Source organism: Dunckerocampus dactyliophorus, chromosome 2 (genome assembly GCF_027744805.1).
Source record: "Dunckerocampus dactyliophorus isolate RoL2022-P2 chromosome 2, RoL_Ddac_1.1, whole genome shotgun sequence".
Lineage (NCBI taxonomy): Eukaryota > Metazoa > Chordata > Actinopteri > Syngnathiformes > Syngnathidae > Dunckerocampus > Dunckerocampus dactyliophorus.
In genome coordinates, this window is record NC_072820.1 from 37,829,079 (window position 1) to 37,844,778 (window position 15,700).

Here is a 15,700-nt window from a genome sequence, read left to right on the forward strand (position 1 = left end):
GTAACAAAAATGGTTTTAAATCCCTCCAAATATAATTACTATTTAATATGTATATTTTAGGCAGAAGTCATTTTACAAGTCATTTAAAGTGAAAAATATATATTTAATAATAGGCCTATATATCTTCATTCGAGAAAAATCTTTTCCCCTATAAAATTGGCTGAAATGCTCAAATTTGTAAATTTATTTATTTAAGTGTGTGTGTGTGTGTGTCAGCTGTGACGCATGACCTCTTCCAGGCTGCTGGAGTAGAAAGTGAGAGGTGTGGTTTGGTGTTACTCAACACACCTCATGTATGCATCCCTCACTATAAAAGCCACGAGAGTGAGAGGAGAAGAGCAAGTCAAAGCACCATCAGCATCACCAGCCAATCTGCACCAGGAGACTTAGAAAAAAGTAAGTTTTCTTCTCCCTTTTGCCAACTTTGCTTTCATGAAGTTGAGTAATATTAGATGCGAGTGTGCATGATGGTGTATTCCGTGATGTGGCAGATTATGTATGGATGCTGTGTTTGTTCCCCCTCAGGCAACCATGCTGAGATTGTGCATTATGCTCACCACGCTCCTCTTCTGCTTGTTGGTGTTTTGGAGCACCTTTGCCGACGCTTACCCACCAAAACCGGAGAGTCCCGGGAGCAATGCCTCTCCGGAGGACTGGGCCAAGTACCACGCTGCGGTCAGGCATTATGTCAACCTCATCACCAGACAGAGGTGAGGAGTCGCTCACACGTGAAACCAATAACATGGCAAATTGAAAATAAATTGGTTCAGATGAGACATGTTTCATCCACAATCAGAAGAAGAAGAAAATATACCCAATATAATGAATTCAAATGTATAAATGCCTATTGTTTTTTTTAATTAAATTGTATTTCTAATGTGTAGATCACACATTTGATAGAAAGCTGGGGTTACCTTACAATCCAGGCACCTTGGAAGACCAAACGTGTACATTAGATTGCTTTGTTTCTCAATATATCGGTCACTTTTAAGGATAATTGGATGAAACTTGGCCAGGATTTGATTGTTGTTGTTTTAAAAAATATATGATCTCCTCTGTTGCAAGGTGTATAGAACAGCCTATTTGCATATATGCCTCCACTCTTTAACCTCGAGACCGATTTGGACCAATTGACTTCCATTATAAGCACATACCGGTATCTTTTATATACTGCGATCCTGACATAACTTGGTTAATACAAAGACATTTTGGCCTCTACCTTCACAATAAAGGGAAAATAAATCTTATATGTTTTTCCTATCTAAAAATCTGGGGTTCTTATGTGAAAAAGGGCATTAAACCTAACCATTTTTCTTAACTTTACATATTTTACGTCTGAAAATATGATATGGTGAAAGACAAAAAAAATTATAACAGTTTTATTACATTTTGATGAGAGGGACCTTTTAGAGGCAACCTGCATTTAAATAAGTTTCACTTCACAACTTTCATTCTTGGTTGCATCTGTTTTTATAGATGTTTTACCAAAATTATTTAGGAATTCCTTTGTAAGAAAACGCCTACCCTCAAGTGAATTGTCTAATGAAGAATATACTCTGCATACCTATCATAGTCATAAAAGGAAAGGCAAATCCCTTTGTTTTATACATGGATTCTTACCAGAAGTCATGTACGTTTTCTCCCTAGCATCATGCAAACATCAACGAGGTTGATGGTTTCAAAACTGCAGCTGGGAAGCTACACGTAGAACCTCCTTGTAGATGTTATTGTGAGTGTGATTTCATTCTGCATGTTGTTTATAACAGTAGAAGTGCAACAATCACCATTTGCCATCATGCATAATACATACAGTGTCAGGAACATGAGGTCTTATTTTTGTCCTTCAAGGTACAAAAGGTACACTTGTATACACCATAAAGATAATATATTGGACTCCTGTTTCAACCTGGGTATAAAAGCTGCTCCACTGACAAGATATTGACCACCTAAACGACAATAATCTGTTTCTAAAATTGCATCTTTCCATTTGCTGCAGGACTCCATTCCTCCTATGACCCAATCTGAGTGTCGGTCTAAAGGTTAACTGTTCCCCTATCAAATATATATAACCTCATATTTCAGTTTGGCCAAACATTGCATCACCAATTCAGGTCAGTTAAGGGGCAACAGGGTCCCACAAGCACAAGTGAGCTCTGCTGGTAACAAATAATATTAACATGAGTGTTTTTAGCTTACAAGCTATCATCCATGAAGGTGGTGTGTAATTACACAAGCTGGATTTGTCATCCTCAATGGCAAAGTTGAACAAGAGCTTGAACATGATTCCTTCTGTTTGGGAATCATTTCTCAGTGAGTCAGGATGGGTGGAGCACTGACTGTGATGTAGATTGCAAGCAGTGGATGTGAATGCTAATGCCATTTATTTTCTTTAGATATGGGAAGAGGTCAACCCCTGAGCAGGCGATGGCGTGGCTGCTGTTTGGGGCTGATTCAAGCCAAGACTCTGAACCACGGTGAGGGACACACGTGAATCAAATTAAATATTAAAATGTACTGTATCACTTACAAGATGTTTTTGTCTCCTCTTGAACAGTTTGGATTATAACGACTGGTAATTGACTCCAAGGATAAGCCATCCCCCTTAGAAATCAAACATTCAAAATCACTGGGATTCTGAGAAGAAAATCTTAAATCAAATTTCAATGTGTTTCAGTTACTCAATATGCATGCATGTTTTTCTCTCTCGCTCGCTCTCTGATTGTCCAATGTTTCTCTTTGTACACCTTTTTGTTTTTTCACTAAAAATGTAAATAATTTGTATGAAAAAAGTTAAACTTTACATTAAAGAAAATAATGGAATTGAAAGTATGGAAAAAGGCAGTTTGATATTCTTTCTTGGATGTATGTAACTTCTGTGTACGCCACTAGAGGTCACTGGCTTACCAAGAAGCATAAACTCATTTCCGGTGACAGACAGGAGGGTCAAACCCACCGTAGACTTCTACCACACGTGTGTTGACGTTAATCAAAACGCCTTCGCTCCATCACCGAATCACAACACTGAACCACCCTGACGAAACGGGACAACGTTGAACCCCGATGGAAGTGTTAAATGTGTCGTCGTTAAAGATAGCACTTTGAGTGTGTTGCTGTTGGAAGTGACCGCCCGGATTAAACGAGATCTGCCACTACCAGCAGCGGGCTGAGGGGTGGCCACAAACGGCTCTGATCGACACGGCAGACGAATAAAGGTGAGCGGGAAAGCATCTTGTTTCGTTTTCACTTTGTACGAATGTTTTTGCCTATTTAGAACCCCAGGTACATAAGAAAGGTTAAAATCCACCAAGCTACCACAGAAAGAACACACCAAAGACTACATTGCTACCGTCAATTACCGGCCATATTTAATATTCATTGTGCTAGCATAATTGACCCCATTTCACCTGTGGTATGACGCCATCTTTGGCGTCAACCTTGATTTTTAAATCTAATCATACCATTTGCAGTATATTAGCTATTTAATTTATGTTTGTTAGACCCACATGTCAGTTTTTAAGCAGCTATCTTTAAATTTAAAGGTTGGTTTAAAGACACAAGGAACCTTCATTTTGCCCGTGCGCATGCTCACAAGCTGTCTCGTGCAGTTGTTTTGGTGCTGTTGCTAATATTAGCATTAGAAAAACTGAACATTCTTTTTTTTAGTGACATTTTTCATGCAACGCCTGAACTGTATTACATTTTTATGGAATATCAATTGTTTTTAAACATTACCTCTCTGTTTAAAGCAGAAAAACGAGGCCATAACCAAACAAATCTGGCTTGCTCATGACATTCAAGGTCAGTGTCAAAATTGTCCAACTGTGGTATGGATTTGGTATTAGGCAAGAACACCTGATTTAAAAAAAAAAAAAAAATGTTTATTGGAAATATACACAAGAAATCCAATACCACTTGTCGTCATTCAGGTCATGGATGAGCTGGAGCGCATCCCAGTTGACTTTGAGTGACAAGCCGGGTACACCGTGGACAGGTCGCCAGTTAATCACAGAGCACATACAGTATAGACGAACAACCAGCTATGGCCAATTTAGAGTCTCCAATTAACCTAACTTGCCTGTTTGTGGGACGTGGTAGGAAGCCGGAGTCCGCAAATAAAACCTGTGCGGCTTTATACATGAAATACAGTATGTAAGTGTAAACTCGTTCAAATACAAATGTATTCACCAAAAATTAGCAGTATTTTAAGTAAAATTACATTTTCCTGTATTAAAAATATTGTTTAACTCGCCCCAAGCCAATTACCCTTGAGTGAAAGTGGCAAGTGGAGACAGCAAAAATGGTGATAGGTACTCCATGTAAAAAGTTTGGTCAATGTGATTTAATTGGGGAAGTGGATTTTTTGGGGGGGAAGTAACAGTTCATGACTACATAATAGTAGTGATGTTACATAAGCAACATATTGTGTCTGCCCTGTAAAAAGGAGACTTCATTCTAGAAAGTTTTTTTTTTTTCTGGTAGGAAGTCAAAAGGTAATATAAGGTACCTTAAACCGCTACAATTTCCAACCACATAGCAGAATGAAAAGCCCGTATGAAAGTTCTTTGAGAGTTTCTCACATTAAAGAGCTTTTTGCAGCGATTTAAAGACCATTCTTATCTGAGTTTTAAATTTGGATGTTGAGGATTTACCATAAATATTCCTGCACTCGGCTCCAAGATCAGCTAATCTCATTCATCCCTGATGGGAATGCCATCATAGTTTATCATGTCCTGCTTGAAGTGGCTCTTTGAAAGTGTGTCCAATACCCCACATTCCCCATGAAAGACGTAAATACTTGGCATCAGGTGAAATCGTGTATGAGCCTCTTTTGTAGTGTCATGTAGACGTTACATAATGCTACATGTTCAGGAAGCCTCGTTTTGCGTCATTCTTAATATTGCTGTTTACTCACTGTGCTCATTTGTCATCGACGACTGCATCACTGCTTCAGGGTATTTACATCCATAGCCAAAAATATTTACTTTCAGAAAATGCTAAAAATATCTTCTCCACTGTAAAGTATTTTAGCAACTGATGGATGGACTGGAGCTTTATTATTATTGTAGAATTATGAAGAGTAACTTTCATGACATCTATGCACACTGCTGATTACACACAGGGGAGGTGTTCTCAGCATGTTGCCCTGAGTGTTACTGTGCTATATTAATCACATCACATTACATTTTTATCAGGTGCTGGTCATATTCTATGAGTTATACTGTCAGTGATGGTTGTGCATTGTTGTAACACTAGCTTACTTTTCCTTACTTTCTGAACTTTTGTGTAGTTGTCATTTATTTTGATACTCATGATAATATCATCTTTGCAGCTTTGTGTCAAAAACAGCTGCTGGGGAGTGCTAAAACATTGAATCTGTGTGGTTTGCAATTCCTACTTTTTAAGAACTGTGCAAATATATATAATTTACTATAAATCTGATAGTGATCAACACCGTAATGAAGCTGAATGATGGTCAAACTTTTAAATAGCATCAGTTTTAATTCCATCCTCATTATTTTACGCAGTTTCCCTTGTTGCCATGGCGATGTGCCCAGGGAAAAAAAACGAGGAGCCACGCTTGGTTGTCTTGGATACGGCAGTTTTCCCTTGTAAAGTAATGAGAGGAGCTGAACCTGTGGGAGCACAGGGTTATTTTTAGGCCTGACGCCAGCCTGCATGTGTGGATTAAGACTTGTTCACTCACTGCTTTGTGTGTGTGTGTGTGCGCGCGCGTGCATGTGTTTACGTGCTGTAATGCAGTATCACTGTGGAAACAACTCGAGGCACTTTTCACTTGTCATAAAAACACTTGGACTGTCCCTTGTGTCATTGCTCGAGGCTTAAATTTGCTGAAATATCCACTTTCAAAATATTTCCACTTGGCTTTTGAGATTTGATCATTGTTTTCCAATGTTTACATTAATGCAACACTTCAGTTTCAACTAGGGAGGTTTCGATCTATTGGCCACCAATCGGTATCGGCCGATTTCTGTGGAAATGTATGTGATCGGCATATGTCGATCAGTGACGATTGTCTGTGGCTCATACTATTTCCTTTACACTACACAGGTGCACGGCGGCAAACCCAAACAAATATGCTGTGTGGAACTTCTATGCGATTTCTGACAGCAATGTAAAGTTTGCATTCTGCAACACATAATATCAAAATATCTCACAGGGGTAGCTCATTAAAAACTTTAACTTAATACGGCATTTGAAGAACAAACATTTGTATGGTGAGTGAGTGGGGTTCACGGGGTGTTGCAGCCAACACTGCGCAACACTTGCTCGTATGTGTGTGTGACAGTCAGACGGCCAAGCAAATAACCCAAAAAATAATTGAATTCATGAGCTCTCAGCTCATCAGCTCTCTCAGCAGTGGAAGACAGAGTTCAGCCAACTGCTCTCTTACTTAGAGCCCTGCTACATGCTACCTGGAAGTCCTACCAGAGATCCATCAGACAATGTACTCTCACATGGAAAGTCTCCTTAAAGGAATAGTTTGGATTTTTTGACATGATTGGATTGTATGACATCCCCATTAGCATTGTAATCCATTAACAGCGACTTACCCCCCATTTGGTCTCCTAAGTCCAGTTCTGGCCAGATTTTAGTGATGAAGAACATAGTTCCGCTTAGTTGCTGGGGCCATTTAAGTAAAGAGTTTGGCTTCTCAAAACAATATGCGTTGAAAAGAGTAATACATTTGCATCACAAAAATGTGTCCTCAAAAAAAACAGACCTCATTCATTCATGCATTCATGTGTATGTGATGCACACTCGCATCTAGTGAGGACAAGCGGTATAGAAAATAGATGGACTTTATCCAAAGAGGGCAGCTGTCAGAAAAACTGAAGGATGCAGGGGACCACTTTGATACATTTTGTTCATTAATAAAAAGATGCTAAAACCTTTTTAAATGTAGGTCACTTTATACTAAGCTATCTGAACAGAACCTCAACATCTAAGATTTGTGTTATAGGAAATTAGTAATGTGTCACAAGATCTTGCGAGATTAAAACATAACTACACTAGGTCCCCAATTTACGAACATCCGACTTGCGAACATTCGGAGATACGAACTCAAGCTGACTGGTCTATATTCTCATGTATTTTGCCTTGTATGTATGTATGTATGTATGTATGTATGTATGTATGTACTTTATTTATCCCACAGTGGGGAAATTTACTTGTTACAGCAGCAAGCAAGCAAGATGCGCAAGTAAAGAGTACAGTGTAAAGAATGCATAGTGACTACAACATGGTTCAGGTGGTGCAGGTGTTGTAGAGCCTGTAGTAACTCCATATTTATACTGTTACATGCTTGACCAGTAGAGGGCACTGTGACACTGCTAATGGGACCAACAGGTAGAGGAAGAAGGTGGGGAGAGAGTGTAAAGGAGAAATGCAAAGCTAAATTGTAGCTGTACGATGCAACCCGGACAGAGCGTGTGATTAAAGTTTCTGAAGAGTTAATAGGCCTATTTAATTCTACACCACCCACAGAACACTACCTCTTTTAGAAGAGTCTAACGACGACGACCATTTGTCTTTTTTCAATAACTCCTCGTCCTCCACCACAACAACGTATGCTCGACCACTCCTCTTCAAAGGTAAATAACATTTATCATTACATATTATTATATCATTTTTATTTTTTTTTTCATTAATTATCCTCGTTTAATATTACTACTACATCCAAACTCATATTTACATACATACGCATATACTGTATACGTATACACGTACATGTAGTACCTATATCATTGGTAAATTACCTTTTGTTGGACTTACGAACAAATCGACTTGTGAACGGTCATCTGGAACCAATTGTGTTCGTTAGTTGGGGACCTAGTGTATATTTCTCCTTTAGAGAAAAGCTGTATCGTGAGAACAGTGCAGCTAGCCAATCAGACTGTGAAGTATGGCATCTCTACTGTGAATGATAATACACGTAATATGGAAGTGGCAGTGCGCGAGGCAGGATTGGAACCGGACATTAAGTGCTTTATGCGCACTATAAACCTTACAATGCAAACTATCTTAGTGTCCCCTGCGTCACTCGCTCGTGACCTGTGGCAATTTTTTCCATCTGAGCTGAACAGCTGCCACCGTGTTAATGTCCAAGTAAAAGCTGTAGTAATTCTACATTTGATCAAAGTTACTTAAGATTTGCCAGATTAAAACACTGTGTAATACGTCTAGTTGGTCACTCTAAGCAAAAAGTAATCTGTAATCTATTTTGCATGTCCCTTTTACATAAGTGCACATCAGCATACATGATTACTAGTAGCAGCTACAACTGCCGTAATAATCATATTAATGTATAATAATGATATTAATTATTATAATATTTAGTTTTGTTTCAGTTTGTGAAAAAAAATTTCAACAGTTAAACGCATCATGCTTAGGTCATGCATGCAAAGTTATAAAACATATGTACTGTACCTGCATTGTTTTGTGATTCAATTCAATAAAAAAAAATAATGCTCAGTCATAAATTTTGTCATTGCAGTTTTCTTAAAAGTTATGTTAAAATATCGTTTGTTCTCAATACCAATACAGTAATCCTGCGTTTATCGCGTGTTGGTTCCTGACTCAACCGCGATAAGTGAATTGCCACGAAGTAGGATTCCTTCTTTGTAAACATTTGTAGTTATGGCATAGAAAACCTGTTTGCTTTCTTCTGAATACAGGTTTTACATTATTAGAGCCCTCTAGACATGAAATAACACCCCTATAGTCACCTTTATATTTGTATTACCCAATATAATAGATATAATCAGAGAAAATTTAAGACCTAAATAAGACTCATGCACGTGTGTTGCAATAAATGTCTTCCAGACGTGTGGACAGGAAATTATGTTGGGGGTTGAGTTTTAGCTGCATTACAGCCACAACAGTAGCCCGTGTTGTTACGATTATTATGGTATTATTATTATTATTATTATTATTATTATTGTATCTGTTGTGCGATAATTTAAACCTGCAATCTTGATTTTCCGGTGATCAAGTCTGGTGTTTGGCTTGGCTCACTGAACAATTACTGACACCGAGTGGCCAATGTAGACTACTACATTAACAATTTGAATGCAGCTTAGTTTATTTAGCCATTTTTATGCTTGACAATGCTTAATCAATGTCGTAATTTAGGTGGGAAAAAAAGTAACATTTGCTTCAATAGGTCGTATTCAACAATGAAACAGCATGATTTATTAATTAATGAATGGATAAATGTTTGAAATGGATGAATAAATGTTTGTTTGAAAAACCGTGAGAGTGAGGCAGTGAAATTCGAATCGTGAGGTGGGACGACTGTGTCGTATCTTGTCTCGTGAGCTTAGTGTATCGTGACACCCCTAATATGTAATAGTACATCTCATTATTAATGAATACATTTTATTTTCACATTATCTCGAGGGCCAGTGAAAAATTAGCTATGGGCCAAAAATGTACAATGAACACTCCTTGTATAGCCTATTAAAAGTAATACGCTGACTGTGGACAGCTTTGTAGTGGTATTGTCACTACCGACTGCACTCTTATGAAGACTACCCTTTTACTTATTGATTGAAGGGCTTGATTACAATCATTAGTCATTCATCCATGCTACCAAAAACTTAAATCAAAACAACCATAATCCCATTCATTTGACCACAGTGCTAAAATGAGGGTAACCCTCCCAACCAGTAAGCACCATTCTATTCCAAATCTTGCTGGCAAACTAAGCTCTGCTGAAATCCGCTTGGGCTTCTTAGCTGCTGTGTGGCCTCTGCATACTTTTAACAAGCTCTGTCATTTCCCTGTGCAAACACGGGATCACGGGGTTGGATTGCATTGTAAGGTACTATTGGTGTATTAACGACCACATCCACACTGGTCAGCCCTTCAACGTACGTAAGACCGTTCATCACTATCGCACTGCTGGTAGTTTAATTAAAGCTGTAAAACCAGTAAATCCCTGCAAATGATGTGAGCAAGCGGCATCTTGGGCTTAGTTTGAAACAATTAATTTTATTGGCTGCTTTCATACATACCTTTTACAGGCTGCATAAATGCATGCAACAATTAAAATTGATTGCTAATTATGGAGAGATTTCTACTGCATAACGTCAGTGTTCCATTTATGAAGCTGTGTTGTAAGAAAACTGGCAACGGAAGTGATGGCGACCTGAGCATTTTAAAGTTTAATGTGAGGTTGGGACTCTTTTTCTTTTTTTCTTTTTTTTTTTTTATTTAGTGAGTGACCCCACACTGACATTGGCTGCTGTAGCAATGCTTCTGCCATGGCTACATATTGTCATAGCAACCAGAAATTAGCATCTGTTCTTCCCCTACTGGTGTCTCCTGCTCATCAGCTGTGTGCTTTCTTTTTTTTTTTTTTTTTTTTTTTTTTAACTCACAGCCCTCTTATCTGACCTCCCACTTAATAAGTTGTCACACTGCCTCGATCTTTTTTTCTTTTTGATCACATGACTATTGCTCAAACACACACTTTATGTTCCTACAACCCCTCATCACTATTTGCAGCCTTTATTTCACCACGTCATCTGACAAGCCAGTTTTGGATCCTAGGATGTCCTTTCTCTTGCTGCCTGATGTTAAATGGATCAATTAGAATCAACAGATCCTTTCTAAGCCAATGTTGGCTGGCCTGCACACTCACACGCTTGTTCAATCTGTCCATCTGCTACTAATATTCCCTCACTGACAAAAGGGCAGTAACTGAAGGGATGTCCATTCATAGTCCTAAACAGATAGCAGTTAGTGTGGGTGGGGGCGTGTTTGAAAAGATTGTAAACACAATAGCTATGACTATTATCAAGCCAGGAAGGCATTTGTTTTTTAGACACGGCAAAAGGCCGCACATGTTTTTTTTTGTTGTTGTTGTTTTTTTTTTTTACTATAATATTATAAAACGATAAGCTATCACACTTTGTTTAAACATTTCCATAAACCACAGAATAATCTGTTTACACGTGCTAATCATAAGAAGGACATTATGCAGTAAAATTAATTACAGTACATATCAATTTAAAAGCTGTGCTTTTTCTCATTGATTTCATCCACTCTGTAAGACTACTAAATACAGGGTTTCTCCTAGGATTTTCTGAAGCTGTGGTGGTGGGCTGCATGGGACTCCTGCCGCTGTGTCATGCCACTGCTGCGTCTGCAATTGTTTTTATTATGACAAATAACAATTTTTTTATGACATCCATCCATCCATTTTCTATACCGCTTCTCTTCATTTGGGTCGCGGGAGCATGCTGGAGCCTATCCCAGCTGACTTCGGGCGACAGGAGAAAGGACTGGTCGGCAGCCAATGGCAGGGCACATATAGACAAACAACCATTCACACTCACATTCATACCTATGGACAGTTTAGAGTTGCCAATTAACCTAACATGCATGTTTTTGGATGTGGGAGGAAACCGGAGTAGCCGGAGAAAACCCACACACGCACGGGGAGAACATGATTAAATCTACAGTACTTTGACAAAAAGAAAGGAAAGGTGAGCTATTTTATGTGACTGCCAACATTTAATTGTAATTTATTTACAAAGTACATCTCCGCTCAGTTTGCTCATTTGTCATTAAATACAGCAGTCATGTTTGAATAGAACCCTATACTAAGAGATGAAGCAAATATTCTTTGAACTACGCAACATCAGCTGGTGAGCACTGCTAGCTTATAAGCTACCTGTTGGAGAACCCTATTATAGTATCTAAAGCGGGACACACTACATGTTTGAACAGCTTAGACAAGCACCTAGTGTTTTGACGACAAGCCATAATATTATAATGGTATGACGATTAAGTGACACTTTAAAAAGTAAGTTGGCATGAACGTGATAGCCACTTCTAGCTCTCATGTGAGACAAAAACGAGCTAGCTAGCTACCGCCAGAGAGGAAGTGCAAATGGGTAAAAGACGCCAGAAAGTGGAATGAGATTGAAACGTGAGCGATCACACATACTGCCGTAGATAGGCTTTGCATGTGACAAGCTGTCATCAGTTGACTACACATTTTATGGACTATTATTTATTTGCACGATGATAAGGAACAAAATGAACGTCAACACAAGACGCATACTTGGTCACACATGTGCAATCGCCAACACGGCAAACGAGCGAATCCGGTGCATGTTTATCAAAATAAAGCTCAGTGAAATTTTTTGATGATATTTTAAATTGTTTTCAAAGTAATTGTGGTTAGCGTGTGCATAAATAATAAGCTACATGTGTTTCTATATAGCGTATACATTATATCGATTCATACAATATTTTACTTATAGGGATGTCCTGATCCACATTTTTTGACTTCTGATTTTTTTTTTGTTTTTAGTCTTACCGATCCGATCCTTTTCTTTTTTCTGATGAGCTTTTGTTACAAACATGAATTTGTGGAATTGAATATGGTTATGAAAATAGCTCTTCAAAGCATTAAAAATAATGCAACCAAAGTATTGCTGAATTTACTTTTTTGTTACACAGCATGACCAACAATAATGTTTGGCTTTTGGAACAAACCTCTGTAAGTCAGGTAAACAAGCAGTGGTTAGAGCAGCACTTCCTGTGTGAGCAGTGGTGGAGTCAGAAATTTTTCATTGGGGTGGCCAAGGTGAGACCATGATTCACATAGTGGTGGCAATAAGTTGATACCTGAAATGTCTAGTTGGCCAGTGAGGTGGCCGGAGAGTGACCAAGGACTGCCACGGCCACCATATAGCTCCACCACTGCGTGCAAGCTTCACCGCACAATGACACAGCTGTCCGGGCACAGTGAGGGGAAACTACCGCTGTAGCTACGGAGCCGAATATCCGACATCCAATGTGAAACTCACTTCACCACGGTACACCGCGGACATGTCTGCGTGGTGGTGTTGCGTTTTCTTCTTCTTGTGGGTGGAGGGAGTCGAGTGTCAATCATATTTGAGGCGCATTACCTACCATGTTGGAGTGTGGCCCACAGTTACGAATGTGATACGGCAAACGGTTCGGCCCAATCTCGTGGTGGAAGCATATATTATCCAATCTTTGAAATACAGCGGATCGGCGGCCGATCCACATCCTGAAGATCGGATCGGGACATCCCTAATTACTTAACATTGTTTTCAAGTTTAAAAAAAATAATAATTTTTAAGGTGTGGCGGCTTTTATTTTGTAGTGGCGCACCAGCACGATCAATTACATGTAGCGGAAACCATGAAATATACTGTAGTGGACTGGTATGTCAGGGAATTTATCCTATCATGGCATGAATTGTGTTTTTAATTATTCTCTCTTGTATCACTCTTTTTCTCTACAGTTGACCTAACAAGTTTGCTGGAAGATTAAAACAGGAAGACATTAATAAAATGCCTGTGGCAACGTCCTGTTCAGACTCTGGTAAGTGGCTTGGTCATCTATAGCAAAAGCATCTTTGTTCTGCTTTTACACTGTTTACTCTACACCCAGCAACTACAACATTTATAATACTTAAAATGCAATACTATCGCTTTATCAAAACTTCTGCCTTTGCAAAGCCAGTGATTTGGAAATGTATTAATTTAACAATAGAGTGGAACCTCTAAAGTGGAATGCCTTAAAGACCATCAGCCACAGAGATGCCAAGGGAGTGGAGGTGATAGTGAAGGCTTTGTGGCTAATCCAGCACTCCAGACGTGTATTTCATCTCACCAGTTTTAATGTGACTTAATGAGCTGGATAATGGTTCGCTCAAACTCAAGTCTTAAATTAGTGTCGATGTTTCTGTTGTATGCTCTGCAGCCCACTACTCATGCACACTCGCATCTACGTGACCGGTCAGTTCCACATACAGTAGAAGTGTCTTTTCCAAGGAAACGACAGCGGTGACTGGGATGGAGGATGGGTTCGAACCACCAACCCTCCAGTTTATGAACTACCTGCTCTACCTCTTGAGTCATAGTCACCTATATGCGGGTTTCCTTAGTGATCATGAGCAGTCTTGATGTTCACTTAAAGAACTATACACAGTCAGTTGCATGGGTCATGGCCAATTATGCAACCCACCACCACAAATAGATTGCCGTGCTGTTGGAAACACTGCTTTCATTTGCAGTTGCATTCTAATTTCAAAATTGCGCTTTTGTTGAGACTTGAGACAGTTTTGTTTATAGTTGAAGTTTAAACTGCCCAATTTGCAAGTTTGCGCTTAAAACCTGTTTTATGGTGAAGAGAAAAAAATAAATACATTTGTAGTTTGTGACAGAGTTGAGTAGAGCTGCAACGATTAATCGCTGAGTAATCGATTATCCAATTAATTGACAACTATTTTGGTAATCGATTAATCGTTTCATTTAAAAATGTACTGTAAATATCCTGATTTCAGCCTCTCTAATGTGACTGTTTTTAAATGTCCTTAGTCATCCATGAAAGCAGACCTATTATCTTTGTGTTTCAGGCAAAACAAGATTTCACCCACACCAGCTTTGACTTTGGATACGAGCAATCAACATTTTTGCCTCTTTCTTATATCTTGCGAAGCAAACCACTGCTTGTGTGTGTAAAGCGTACGTATGCAAAGTGGGATTTATCCACTTGTACTTGTGCGGAGGAAAATGCGTATATTTATGCACAACTCTTAATAAAATAATGTAGAGTATTCCTTAGTGTGTTGTTTTTATAACAATCAGTTCTTCAAATACACAAATCATTTAGTTCAATTGAAGTTGCTATGATACAGCGATGCGTTACCAGAATTACTCGTCCTTTTATCAGCTCAAAAACTGTCACGGCTGTTTGATGACGAGACCCGCTACTATGTAATGGGGGTATGATCTGCCTGGTCGGACTCAGTAATCATTTTATGACCTGCATGTGTTCATCCATTCATTTTCCTGTAGAACTTAGACTAAAAAGATCGAAAGTAGCAGCTGAAAATCTAGCACATTTGAAGTGTAGAAATCATGTTTTCATCATGGAATAAAGTGCACCCGTTCACTTCCAGATAGGCAGATTCACTGTGAATTAGTGAATTAAAATGTGTGAATTGTATTCTTGCCAAGGGCTCAATTTGGCAGTACAAAGCAAACAGTTTTTTTTGTTTTTTTTATTCAAATTCACAAAACCATTTTCTGACCGGTTATTTTTTCCAGGTTTGTAGAAAGAAGCACAGAAAAGTCACCTATTAGTCACATACACATTTACTCCCTTCACTGTATGTGCAGATAGCAAAATGATAAACGTCCCTGTGCTCCTTGTGCTTTGGCAAGGCTGAATGTTCCTGTGGTGTCTGATGTCACCACAGGAAAGGTTTATTGCTCATTTATGATTCTTCTCCATTCTCACTGCCTCCTTGACCAATCTCCTTCTCACAAGCCAGCCCACTGCTACTCATCTCCCCCTAGTTAACCCCCACAGGGACGCCTTGAGCAAAATTGTCCAGCCTCCATTTCTCTCTTCCTCCTACCGGAGTAAGCATCACACTTCCTATTTTCTTCCCCACTCCCCTTTTACGTGTCAACCTCTCTCTCGCTCCCTCTACTTATCCACACAAGCCTGTCGTCTGCATTCATTCATGCAGAGGAGAAGACGCTCAGCCAGGCGTAGCACATACACATTTACGTCAAGAGCAGGTGGAGAGGGAGGAAAGAGCCAGGAGCTGTTTGGCAGGAGGACGAGGACTGGGAGAGCTCTTCCTCCACCCTACACACAGTATTGGGTGTGTTGCCGCATG

General features: G+C 39.2%; 2 protein-coding genes across 3 annotated transcripts in view; both read left to right on the forward strand.

The window, feature by feature from the left end:
- Positions 1 to 222: 222 nt before the first annotated feature.
- Positions 223 to 2,718, forward strand: pyyb (peptide YYb). The gene is made up of 4 exons (XM_054767661.1): positions 223 to 396; positions 526 to 710; positions 2,394 to 2,474; positions 2,555 to 2,718. The coding sequence occupies exons 2-4, from the start codon at positions 532 to 534 to the stop codon at positions 2,574 to 2,576; spliced, it is 282 nt and encodes a 93-aa protein (XP_054623636.1). The 5' UTR covers positions 223 to 396; positions 526 to 531; the 3' UTR covers positions 2,577 to 2,718.
- A 219-nt stretch (positions 2,719 to 2,937) lies between these two features.
- mpp2b (MAGUK p55 scaffold protein 2b) overlaps positions 2,938 to 15,700 on the forward strand; it is a 42,635-nt gene continuing 29,872 nt past the window's right edge. Inside the window, exons 1-3 of one of the 2 annotated variants that reach the window (XM_054767915.1) lie at positions 2,938 to 3,212; positions 13,310 to 13,389; positions 14,426 to 15,699. Coding sequence is in view for 1 of the 2 variants with exons in the window: in XM_054767914.1 (XP_054623889.1) it covers positions 13,359 to 13,389 (31 nt within the window). In the remaining variant the exon portion in view is untranslated. The remainder of the gene's footprint in view (positions 3,213 to 13,309; positions 13,390 to 14,425; position 15,700) is intronic. The other variant, XM_054767914.1, reaches the window with a different exon arrangement.

Excerpts from the sequence above, each read along its gene's own strand:
- pyyb (XM_054767661.1), top strand. The coding sequence starts at position 532 with ATGCTGAGATTGTGCATTATGCTCACCACGCTCCTCTTCTGCTTGTTG. Across the intron at positions 711-2,393 it reads AACCTCATCACCAGACAGAG|ATATGGGAAGAGGTCAACCC; the intron begins GTGAGGAGTCGC and ends TATTTTCTTTAG. Across the intron at positions 2,475-2,554 it reads AGCCAAGACTCTGAACCACG|TTTGGATTATAACGACTGGT; the intron begins GTGAGGGACACA and ends CCTCTTGAACAG.